At 53.0% G+C, this 12624-nt stretch overlaps 1 protein-coding gene across 1 annotated transcript in view; it reads right to left on the minus strand.

The window, feature by feature from the left end:
• Positions 1–12624, minus strand: part of PCSK6 (proprotein convertase subtilisin/kexin type 6) — a gene marked incomplete at its 5' end in the record, with an annotated part of 28323 nt that overhangs the window by 9738 nt on the left and 5961 nt on the right. The window contains 7 exons of the mRNA XM_010024901.1: positions 690–807; positions 1278–1381; positions 2966–3066; positions 4509–4721; positions 8354–8526; positions 11776–11864; positions 12446–12524. Of these exons, the coding sequence (XP_010023203.1) occupies positions 690–807; positions 1278–1381; positions 2966–3066; positions 4509–4721; positions 8354–8526; positions 11776–11864; positions 12446–12524 (877 nt within the window). The remainder of the gene's footprint in view (positions 1–689; positions 808–1277; positions 1382–2965; positions 3067–4508; positions 4722–8353; positions 8527–11775; positions 11865–12445; positions 12525–12624) is intronic.

The following is a 12624-nucleotide window of genomic DNA, read 5'->3' on the forward strand; positions in this document are numbered from 1 at the left end:
CCTGCTTTGCATATGCAAGTCTTCCAAAGGAACTGTTTTTCTGATGAACAACTCTCCTGCTCCACAGCCAGGCAGTGGTAAACAAGGAGGGTCCATGTGGTCACATCCCCGATCCCACCCTTTAACCTAGCAAGGACAAACCTAAGATGATTTGAACCTGAAGCCAAATTCAAAGAGACCCCAGGCACTGGAAATCTGCAAACGCTTGCAACAAAGCACTAGTTTTTGATGTCTTCCATCAAAACAAGATATTTGGTGGAGGAGGGAGGAGAGACCAACACATCACCACTCATGTAGGACCCAGCGGGCAAGTTGGTTTTGGTCTCTCACCATCAGCCCTCAAAAATTCCCTGTTAATCACCAGTCTGGGAAGCAAAAGCATGCAAAAGGGCAAAAATAAATCAAAGCTGCTCCCAGAGAGGCCCTGTGGGACCTGCTCCTCATCCAACCATAGGCACAGACCTGGGTCAATAACCAGACCTCAGAGTGGATGGTGCAGGTCACCGACTGCAAAACCCATGAACATCACGTCCCCTGCACATGGACTCATCCCAGATGCCCCAACTCCCGAATTCCCTTCACAAATGCCGGGACAGTGGCTGAGCCTTTGTATCTCAAGGGCCAGACCCACCAAAGCTCTTTCTAAATGGCTGCGTGCCCTGGGAGAGCTCCCACCCCACAACACTCACTTGGGCACCCTGTCCAGGCTTCCCACGCAGACGTGCTGAGGAGGCACCGCCTTCCACTTCTTGGCTTCCACCACAATAGCATCTGCATCCACCAGGCCGAAGCCATATAGATGGCTAACTGGAAAGAGAGAAGACTCAGAAACCCACTGCCTTCCATGCAGGGATCAGGAGCTCCTTCCTCCTCAGTGCTTGGTGGAGCATTCTCCAACCCTTGGGGAAGGTGTGGAGTTGACCCCATTGGAGTACAAGGTACTCCAAAACACACAGAGCTTATCACCCTGCCCAAATTATACCCCAAATCCACACTGGCACCATAGAAAACCCATTTCTGGGAGCAGAAAGGAGCAGGCAATGCTGCAGCTCAGAAGAACCTCGACCAAGCCATGCTTCCAACCATCCACCAAGCAAGGCTTCCAAGCATCTCACCCCATGAATTACCGCCCTTTCCTCTATCTGCTGCACAGCCTGATGGTAGGAGCACACCCAAGGCAGCTGACAGAAGTCATCCAGGGTGAACACTCCCATGAATGAAGCTCTGGGGACCTTTACTTTCCCTCAGGCAGCCACCTCCCCACCGTGGCCCCTCACCTTTATGCCCTGCGCCGTTGGTCTTCCAGTCGGCCGCTCGCAGATGCACTGGCCGTGAGGTTTTGACCAGCAGATGCTGGACATCCCTCCAGGTGAGCATGGGGCTGCAACGACACGTGGCTTATGGGATGGCTCTGTTCCTTCCAGTCTGCCCAGCAGCAGGAAGGACCCCCACTGGGTTAAAACCCCCAAAAAACCCTTCTTTCCTGCTCCAAAAGAGCATGAATTGAGATAAATGCTGAAGCCCTGCCTGGGAGTTGGCCATCACTTGGGGTGCCCCAGCAGTGTGGGGTGATCCACATGCCCACAGGCATTGCAGGATTTATTCCTGGCCAAAGCTAAAGAGTTTTCATGCTTTGAGGTGTAACTGCAGCAAATCTGGAAGGTTTTACTCATTTTCTTTTGCAGGAGATTGGGAACAAAGCACATCCCAAGGAATGGCACCAGGCTCAGCACCTCACTGATACATGATGCTGAGCAAACTTTCCCGTTGTAGGAATAACAGCAAAAACTGCTTGGAAAAAACCTTATATTGCTCATTTAACAGAAAAATGAATCCCAAAGTGTTTCCAACCTCCTCCTAGGCTGGGTTCATGTGAAGTTTGTACATTCAAGGTGCTGGACACTGAGCACTGTGTGTGCTTTTGTGTTCCCTCCCCAGGACCCCAGCTCAAGGATATTGCTGCAGCATTTTCCACACTTTTCTCACAGTCAGTTCTCCAGCATCGCAAGTTGGGATTTATATTGCTCTCAAGCAACACTTAAGAAAAGAAACTCAATTTATTCCTTCTTGTCATAATGGAGCGGCCGAGCACCAAGTGCTGGTACTTAATGTTGCATTTTATGCCTCAGCTAAACAATCCAAAAATTACAGCTAAAGCTCATCATATATTTGCAATGGAAATGGCATCTCTGGAATCATGCTCATCCGAGCTGGGCACTGGGATTAAACCAGAGGAGAGGGACTGGAGCCGACATGTGGCAATTGCCATCCTAAACATGAGCAGAGCGCTGCCCTGGGGCTTATTCCCAGCTTTATTTTTAGTTCCACCCCATAAAAGGAATAATAATAAGCTCATTTTATTGAAGATAAAGATGCTCCATGGGGCAACATGGGGATGCTCAAGGGGTGAGCCTGTTCCTGGGCTGGGGGACCACAATGACACCAGGGTGGGACTGGGATGGGGACAAGAGGCAAAAAGCAGCTTGTTTGAACTGGGGAGCGTGTCACTGCCAGTCACACCATGTGGATTTTTGACATGATGCAAAAGTACTCCTTTTTCCCCCTGAAATGAAACACTTGCTGAAAACCATCACTTCTACTGACATTTTCCATTTCCTTGATGTTTTCTGACATTTTTTTTCCTAGGAAGTCTTTATAAAACTCCTGTTGGAGCCGGCTGTCAGCAGTTTCAACGCATCAAATGAAAAGCCTGACTTATCTCACCAACCCCAACTTTTCAACACACAACAAGTGAAGAATTAGTTCAATAAAACACCTGCAGGAAGATTAGATGCAAAACAACAACACTGCGTCAAACCTTGCCAAAAGGAGCAATTCAGAGCAACCTTTCCCCATTTTGACTTGCTCCAGAGGTTAAAACCCCAACTTCTGTTTCTGGTTTTGCTCATCAGGCACTAAACATGGAAACATTTCCCCCATGAGCCAGAGCTGAGGTTACACTTACTTTGCTTCCAAAGCCAGTGCGAGGATGCCCGCAACCATAGGTGCGGACACCGAGGTGCCGGTGTGGCCATCCGTGCAGCGGTGCCGGAGGTCTGTGGTAACCTATGGAGAGAGGAGCTGCAGCCTCCGTGCTTCCAAAGATGCTCCTGGCATGGATGATACCCCATCGAGCACCCCGGGTTTGCTTGGGGATGCTGCCAGGGGGGAGCTGAGCCTGCGGGTACCCAAACCCTGCCATGGCTTCCACGCCATCAAGGTGCCAGAGCCCCCCCAAAGGGCTGCAGGTACATTTGGCACATGAGAATACATTTCTCTTTGCTCAAAGGTACAAAAACTATTTGGAAAATGGGAACAACATGTCAATTTTGCTGTGGATCAGGTGGAGGAAAAGGTGTGGATGGAGCAGTGATGGAGCTGCCATGGGTACACGCCCATGAGTGCATGTTGAGATGTGCCATGTTATGATAATATTACTTTATTTACTTCAGAGCTCCAGCTCCTGGTGTCTTGAAAGAAATTCCATTTGCATGGGAAGAAAAAGGGGGGAAAAAAAGCCATTTCCAGCTTTTTCATTTTAGGACAGAGCATGATGCTCAGGTACCAAAAGCTCGGAGAGAGGAGGTGGGGAAAGAGATGCTCCATCGGTTACATTTTTAAAAGGCTCCCTAGTTTTGAGTTAATCCGGTGATTTCTGGAGGGGAAGGATGGAGAAGCCACCCAGCTTCTCCCCAAGGTGCCCCTGGAAGGTGCTTTTTTGCCCAGCAATGCTCCAGTAGCCCTGGACTCACATGCAAACGTTCCTGAGTGCCAAGAAAATGTCCCTTGGATTCTGTTTTCTGGCTGGAAATTAATCTTTTAGGTGCCAAACCAATTACTGCTGAATACAAAAAACCCAATTGACTTGTAAAAAAAAAAACACCAAAAAACCAACCCACTTTTTTTGCCAAAACCCCTAATTTGGGTGGAAATCTCCCCCCACCCTGGGTAAGGTGCTGTGCTGGTGGGTGATGTTTTACCACCTAAGGTTCAGATGATGCACAGCAATGTCAGTAGCAAAAGGCCGTGCTGGGAGGAGACCACAGCATGTGTTGGGACAGAGCAAACATAGGCTGGGCAGCAGAGAAAACAGACTGATCCACACTTGCACATGCTTTCAAGGGAATTCCTGGGCTCCAAAATTCTCTGCTCCCTGTCTGGGGTTTCTACATCCCTGCCAAATGCCTCCGTCCTCCCTCTTTTTATTCTCTCAGACTAAAAAACCTCAAAATTCCCTTTTTTATTTAAAGCAAGGGACAGTGAACAAGTACTTTGGGGGACAAGTAAATATTTTACAAACCTCCAGCCCTTTCACCCATTTCCCAGGGAAAACACCACATCCCTGATCTCTTCCCAAGGACCAGAGCGATTCTGGAGCCACCATAAAAAAGCACAAGCAAAACCCACTGCGGGTCTAAGAGCAAAGCCTGGCCCTTATAACGAGCCAACATCCAGCCCAGACACGCAGAAAACATCCAGGGAATGCTCGACTTTGGGATGAAACTCACTATTTTCCTCTCGTAGAAAGCCCCGCTGCTGTAGGTGGTGGCGAGGGTGGAAGCGCACTCCTCCAGGTACCAGGGCTTGTAGCCGTTCTCGGTGGTGCTGCTGATGGAGATGGTGTAGATGCTGTTGGTGTAGCCATCACAGGAGCAGTAATCGCCCTCTCTGCCGCCGTTCCCCGATGCCCAGACAAAAATGGACCCCAAACCCCTGCGGCCCTGCAAGGAGAGAGGGGACAGAGGTGAGAGGAGGGGTTTGTGCAGGATGAGAGGACATCTCGGTATGGGGAGGAGGGGGCAGCCCCCTCCGGCGCTGGGATGCTGTTGGTAAGCCTAATTTTGGGGTCTGGACATGGGGGTTGGTTAGGGTGGAAGGATGGGTCTCATCCTGCCCAGCGCTCAGCCCCCTGGATCAGGTCCCACAAATGTGCCCCTTGGCTTGGCCAGCCCCAGTTTTACAGCCAGTGACTCCCTATGCGGATGGGAGAGCCTCTGGTGAGGGGGATTTTGGCATCTTCTCCAGGTTTCCCTGGGGGAAAACATCCCCTGGACCAGGTGGTAACACCCAGCACGGTGCTTTCCGGGGTACAGGGATAGCTCTGTGAGAGGAACTGACAGGGATACCCCCAAAACCCGTATCTCCCTTGCCCCAAGCCTGCAAAGCCCCTCATGAACCCATCTAACCCACCAGAAACCTTCCCTCAGCCTCACTTTTAGGTTCCTTTTATTTTGTTTTCCTCTTTTTTAATCCCAGCTTTTTCTCCCCTCCCCATCACTTGGCAGGAACATCAGATGGAGCCATCCCCACCGGGTACAGCTGCAGCATCGCACCAGGAATTGGTGGGGGCGGGATGCACCCAGACCTCCCCGGAGCCGAGGGAAAATCCCGCCCGGCAGCACCGGCCACGCTGCCAACAAGGGATCCTATGTGAAGCCAACAGCGCCGGGGTGAACCCCACTCACCCTCCATCCAAATCACTGCTGGGGCACCCAGGAATAACCCAGCTCCATGGGGATTTGTGGTCCCAAGGAAGGATTTATGGTGACCTAAAGGAGTTTGGGACAGGAAATTAAGTGGCTGGTTTGCTTCCGTGCCCCGTAAGGCAGGGATCTCCGGGGAGGGTATGGCGCTGCCGGGCTTGGCAGGCAATGGAAGCAGCCCCATCCTCCCCACAGCTACTGCTACCATGGAAGGATTTCGGCGCTAGCCTGGGCAGATCTGGTGTTTATCTCCCTCCCACTGCTCTGCGGTGGCTTCCTCCACAAAAACAAGGGGAAAGAAAGAGAAAAGAGCAGCTTTGCTCTGCAGGAATCCACTGGGATTTACTGGGGGGGGTTAAGCGCCGGAGGGGAGAGGGATGGTTTATTACCTGTCTTGCCCTCCTCCTGGGGCAGAGGCTCTCTGAACTGACCCTGCCTCTGGACACACAGGCTCTTCCCTTAACTTTATGAAAGTTTTCATTATCTGGGCTGCCTCCCAGCCCAACTGGGAGGGTGTTTCCCTCCCAAAGGTCAATAGAGCTGTCTGAGCTCTGCAAGGAAAAGTGCAATTGCAATGGGAATTACTGCCCTGCCCCCTAATTTGAGCTACCGACTGCTCAACCCAGCTCGCCAGCCCACCAAGCCTGCTGCTGGCACCTCCAGGCCCGCTTTCCAGGGTTTCCTGGATCTCGGAGGCAGCAGTATCCCAGCTCACAAGCTCGGCACAGCAGTGATTGTCCGGCTCTTCAATACCAAAATCCACCCATCCCTGAGAACAACCCCCGCTGCATCCAACCCAGGCTTTCCTAAATCACTAACTGGAGGAATAAAACCAGGCACCGGCCAGAGACATAGTAGTGATTTCAGTTGGGATCGGACGGGGAGCCCAGACCTCCCTTACATCCCGAACCCGGAGCGTCACAGCCACAAGTGCTCGGTTCCAGTCCAAACCCACATCCCCATGATGCCCAGGCAGGGCTGCACTGGAGGAAAGTGGGTTCGGAGCCAGCATGGTTGCACGAGGACACGGCCAGGCACATACATGACACTACAGCAACGCACACCTAACACTGACAGCATTTCACCACACATTACAACTCCCTTGGACTGGAGAAAAACACCCCTTCCCTTTGCTCCCAAAGGAACGATTATCAAAATTCCCACAAGCAGACCCCAAACACCCAACTGCTTCATCTGCCACCTTCCTAAGCCAACAACATCCTGGTAAAGGGCTCCTGGCCACTATAAAACCTGGATACAGGCATCATTTAAACCAGGGAATCCCTCCCTGGCCAAGGCTGGGGATGATCCAGCTCACCCCAGCAGCACACCAGCTGCATGCAGGATGCACAGCAGCTCCCCGCTTCTGCAGCACTGCCAGGGCTTTGGTGTTTGCCCAACAGCATTCCATGAGAGCCCAGGATAAATATCTCCTCGTTAGCTCAGGAACTAATAAGGCGTGGCTGGAGGAGCGAGAAACAAGATGATAAATTACCCCAGCGCAATCCTATTGCTAATAGATAAAGGTTATTTTAATGTTTCCATTAAAAACTCAATTTTAAGGATTTATAACTTGGTTAAAGCTGTTTGCTTGGGCTAAAGGTGGCTGCTAAATATCTGCTTGCAGCTTTTCTCATTATTTAAGGAGAAGCTGGCAGTTAAGAGCTGTGCATACGGGATAGCGGGTACCACAAACACGGGTGGCACTGGGGGGACAGGGTCTGATATCCCTTGGGAGACGGAAACAAGCATCCCAAAGCAACAGGGCCGTGCTGGGCAAGGACCCCGCTGCCGCCCATTTGCTCCCACATGGAAAAATAAGGTTTAAAAAGCAGCTTGTTTCCCTGTATTTACATGGCGTGAACTCCCGGCACTTCAATGGACTCCTCGGCGCTCACCGCCCCGGCAGGAAATCAAGTAAATAGTGGGAAAAACACTCCACCCTATTTTTAGATAACATGCAGGCTGCGCCGCGGCCCGAGAAGAGGCAGCAGAGGCAGGAGGGAGGCAGGGAGGGAAGCCTGGGGGGGCTCGAAGCCCAGCATGAACCTCGCTATCGCCGGGGAGACCCACTGCAGAGCCCCGAGCCGCCTTGACACTTACCCGCGGCGCCCACCAAGCTGCCAAGAAAGGACTTTTTTCCCAATTTTAGCCAATATTGGGCATTTTTTTAAAGCACCCAAAAAGAGAAGGGGTGTGGGAAGGCCAGAGCATTGTCAGCATTGTCAATCACATGTGACAGTGCCGAAGCCTCTCGCTGGAGGGCTTCAGGGACAATACTGTGTCCCCAAGGTGGGACTCACGTGTCCCCCCAGTCATCACACAGCCATTCATTCCATGTGGAAAAACAGGGAAATGCTTAATGTGACGGAGTCCTCCACGAGCAAATACAGGCAGCCTGGGGAGGGTTAAAGAAGTGGGGATGGAGATGCCGGCATCTTTGTGCCAGCACCCGGGGGCACATTTAGAGGTGCAAAGTCACCCCCCCAAGAACCACTTTGGGCTCCTCAGCCCAGCAGAGCTTCGCAACTCAACCTGGGGACTGCCTGCTCTGCTGGGGTTATGCCCAGGGGCTGGATGCTCCCACCAGGGCCGGCCATGCCGAGGGGTCCCGCGGGGGCCACACCATCACCGTGCACCTCCCGCCGTCACCACCCGCGTCCGCACAATCCACCGGAGCCGGGGAAAACTAGGAAACATCAGAGATGATTCGCGTCCCCCCCACCCCAGCCCTAGCGCTGGCATCGGCTCCGGGGCAGCCAAAAAAAACCACGGGCCAGACCCCAGGCCAGCCACGGCCAAGGCACGTGTTATTCCCCATGGGGCAGGAGGAGGAGGGCGAGCGCGTCTGTGCGCTGCGGGATCCACACCTTTTTAATGCCATGCTCAAAAGCCTGTTTGGCCAATAGACCAGGTCCATCAACTGTCTTCCCATCATCATCTGGCCCCCAGCTCGCGCTGTAAATGTCAATGTAATCGGGTCTGATGCCAAGCGACTTCGCTTCAACAACATCTGTTACATCGCCATCTAACATACGAATGCCTAAAAGCACAAAAACATCAGACATTAGGGCTTAATGGCTTGGATGAAAGTGTAAGGATTGCAATCAAAGGGCTTTGTTAACGGTGGCGGAAACCGCACGGCTCAGGCGCGCCTGGAATAGCTTCAACCCACGGCCCCGCGCGCTAATGAGCCCGGCGGCGGGATGCTGGGGAGCTATTTTGGAAAGTTTTCCATGTTGCTGGCTTCATGGCGCGGGATGGGGAGGGAGGGTTAAAATCTGCTTCCCCTCCATCAGCGGGCATCAGGCGGTGGGAGCGGTGCTGTGCTCCCCAGCGGCAAAATTCACCCACTAGAAACCTTTTCCCCCTCCCCTTTTTAATGAGCTAACTCATTTCTCCACCTGGAAGAGAACAGTGTTTCCTGAACGCTCAGAGCCCCCCAGCTTCGGGTGCACGGGGATGGAGGTGCTTCCCAAGAGTGGGGATGACTGAACATCCCTTAACCCCATCACTGCCCCACTGATGCCAGCGATGCCCAGGAGGGGGAGAAGTCCCACAGAAGCCCCAGACTGAGGTTTAAACAGCCAAAATCAGAGACAGGACACCAACCCACAGCAGGGCGACAATGTCACCTGCGGTAATTTCACTTCCAGCTGGGAATGTTGGCAAGCACCAGCCGGGGCAGCTCGTAGGCAGAGCCCACCAGCCACAGTGGGACTGGCTGGGGGGTTGCTGCACACCCCAACCGCTGCCGGACGAGGGGTAAAAGGCTGGGGGATTGCTGCACACCCCAACTGCTGCAGTACGAGGGTTACAACCCCCTCTGCTCCTCATCACCCTTTCCCTGCCAGATTTCCCACTCCATACAGCAGGCAGAAGGTGCCAGGTACCCCAAAGGGCTGCCCAAACCCAGCCCTTTCAGGACGAGAGATGCTGGAAGTTTCAGCAGCGTTTTGCCAGCCAGGGAGAGTCCAGTTCATAAAAATGCATTTCCCCTTCCACATGTATTTTTTCTTCAAGCAAACAAATGCAGGCAGATGTCGTTACAGCTGCAGCTGTGCTCTGGACACCAGTCAACTCAAATATCTCTTTCCGATGCTGTCCCCCACCAGCCAAAAACAAGCTTAGAAATACAAAACCAGGGAGCAGAGCAGTTCCCAAAAAACTTCCTCTCTTTGTCATGTTAACAAGAAAAGATGAGGAGAAGGGCCGAAAAGCTGAGCCCAGTGTCTGAGCCACACTTGGCTGCAGCACAACAAGCAAACCCAGCTGGAGGATGGTCTTTTGTGCTTTCTAAATTCACCAGCCAGCCCAAAGTCAGTTTAAAGTCAGCCCAAAGGTAGCCCAAAATTAGCGTGAAGTCAACCCAAATTTAGCTCAAAGCCAGCCCAAAGCCAGCTCAAAGTCAACTTGTAGTCAATCCAAAGGTAGCCCAAAGTCAACCCAAAGCCAGCCCATAGACAACCACCCATGATGTTGTAAGCCCCGTGTTAAATAACGGGGAGCAAGAGGGAGCGGGGAAGGATGCTGCGAGACAAATGAACTCTTTGCCACGCAGGGAGCAATACCAGCCTCTGAAGCAAGCGTTTGAGGAGAGGGGAAATGAGGAGGAGGAGGAATGGCCCTTTCTGTTTCCTGAGCAGCAATGTATTTTGCCCGGAGCAAATGGAAAGCAACGCAAGAGCGCTGAAGAGCAGCCAGTAAAATTAGATGGTAGCTTTCAGAGGGTGACAAATAGGCTTCCCCAACAAGTTGTGCTCATTAATCGCTGCTTTATTTGGGTAATCCATCTAAAATCACTCTCACTGCAGCTATAGCGTAGTTCCCTCCACGATCCCAAGCTTGATTCGGCTACAGACGTTATTTTTCCCCTCTGCCTCTTCACGTTGTGGGAAGCCCACAGCCCTGTGCCATGTGCCTTGTCTCACTCAACACCTCCCCAGCACACCCCAAAGCACTCGTTAAAGGAAGCAAATTAAAATAAGACCCATAAGTCGTTATAAAGTCAAGAAGTAACACTCATCTCCATGGCTGCTGCGGAGAAATGGGCTTGAAAAGGAGCATGAAGGCAACGGTCTGGTCCTGCTGATACAGATCTGCCTTAAACCCCGCAGAGAGCTTTGCCTTGCTCTACTTGGTGTGTGCTTGGAGATGGTTTTTAGAGGCAAGAAGCCTCCGCGAAGCAAGAAGCCATCCCACGTACAGACAAGATGGAATGGGATGGGATGGGATGATGTGCCACCGCCTTTAGAGCCCCTGCCGCTTCCCCGTCATCCTCCTCAGGGTTGTTTCTTCCTTCGGAGGATTTTCCTGGCACAGGGAACTACTGAAGGTGCTTGGCCAGGAGCAGGACTCCCTGCGGGCACTGCTTCTGTGCAGACACAGCCCTAACAAACCTGAGAGAAGGAATTAAGCCCTGAATCCTTCCATTTGCGCTTGGGTCCATGTTCCCAATGGTGATTTCTCCCCACATTGGGATGGTTGGTAGCAGGGGTTGCCGTAGAAGCCCCTGTCCTGTTCCGGCCATGCCAGGGATGGGGCTGAAGCCCCCAGTAATGACCCAGCGCCAGGCATTTATCCCCTCCATGACGGGACGCAGCACTCCCAACCCCTGACCCCCCCCATCTCCCTGGTGGGTGCTGTAACAGCTCAAACCAGCCTCCAAACCAGCTGGGTTAATGCAAATGAGCTCTGCGGTGCTAATTACCATCCAATTTGGTGACAAACATTCATTTGCCTCCTGCACATCATGTTACTGGAGGGACCAGGAAAGGTTCCCCTATTCCGCACAGCTCCAGCCCCCCACCTCCTTGGTGTTTTCCCCATGAGAGTATTTTAGGGGTCACCCCAGACCTCCCATCTAAGCAGCTCATTTGCAGACATTTAACCTCACAAACAACCAGTTTCAGCTCTGAAGCTAAACCAGCACCACCAACCATAGCAAGTGAGGCCACCCCAAAGACAACCCTCCCAGGAGCAGCCATGGACTTGTGGGGTGAAACAACTACATCCTCAATCCACATGCGTCCTCACGGCAAGGACGCAGCCCAAGCAGAAGGTTTCCTCCCCAAAACACATGAAGCTGAGGTCACTCTGTATCACCCATCCTTCCCCAACCCCCCGGAGCTCCCTGCAGCCAGGGCACCAAGGAGAAGACTCTCTCCTGGTGGTATCTGGGGTAACAGCATCCCCCCACCCTCCCAGGAGCCCATTGGCACAGCCAGGGTGGCCGTGGTCCCTGGGGGGCACAGCGAAGGGCAGGGGAGCTGCAGGCAGGCGCCAACCTCACCTCCGATGCGCGCGTTGTAGGCGATGCCCACGATGCAGTACGAGTTGTTCGCCGCCGCCGCCACCTCCCCTGCACAGCGGGTGCCATGTCTGCAACGAGAAACCTCCATGAGCTGATGTCCTGGGGCAAAGGATCCCTCCAAACACCCCCCCTCCAGCCCCGAAGCCAGAGCTGTGGAAGGAGGTGCCTCAAGAGCTGGAGAGCCCTTATCCAAAACCCGCAGCAAGGGTTAGGGATGGAGGAAACTAATGCAGACAGCGATTTGCTGTTTGCTTTTTGCACCCAGATGCAACCTGCTCTTTGCATTCCCATTTCCTTTCCACACATGCCAGCAGGTGTCCATCCCACTTTAAGTGAAGCCTAAGAAGTGCATCCCAGATTTGACATTTAAGCCACCCAGCCCAACTCATATGGCTTAATCCCTGACCACAGCGAGGAACCCCCCTGGTGCTGCCATTTGGTGGCTCAAGGCAATTGGTGTGGTTGCCACAGGCTGGATTTGCATTAAATGCAATGATTGCAAAGCCCATAACGCAGCATCCTCCACAGCACTGGGGATGGGGCAAGGCCACAGGCCTGGAAGACGCCCCAGGAGGGACCCCCAGCCCCGGGGACCCCCGCACACCCCGGCCACGCAGACACCAGCTCCACGGCAATTAGCATCACATACTTATTCTCATTGCTGGCATCGTAGCGCGGAGTCGGGTCGTGGTCATTCCCATTGACGTCGTAGCTTGCAAGAGGGTCCTAAAAACATGTTGTCGCCATTAGATTCAGCTTACGAGCACAGCGTGGCCCGAAGTGGCCTCAGCAGCGTGGTCCTGCTTCACCCACAGCCAGCGTGGGGGC

The sequence above is a fragment of the Nestor notabilis genome, unplaced genomic scaffold (genome assembly GCF_000696875.1).
Source record: "Nestor notabilis isolate BGI_N333 unplaced genomic scaffold, ASM69687v1 scaffold13462, whole genome shotgun sequence".
NCBI lineage: Eukaryota > Metazoa > Chordata > Aves > Psittaciformes > Psittacidae > Nestor > Nestor notabilis.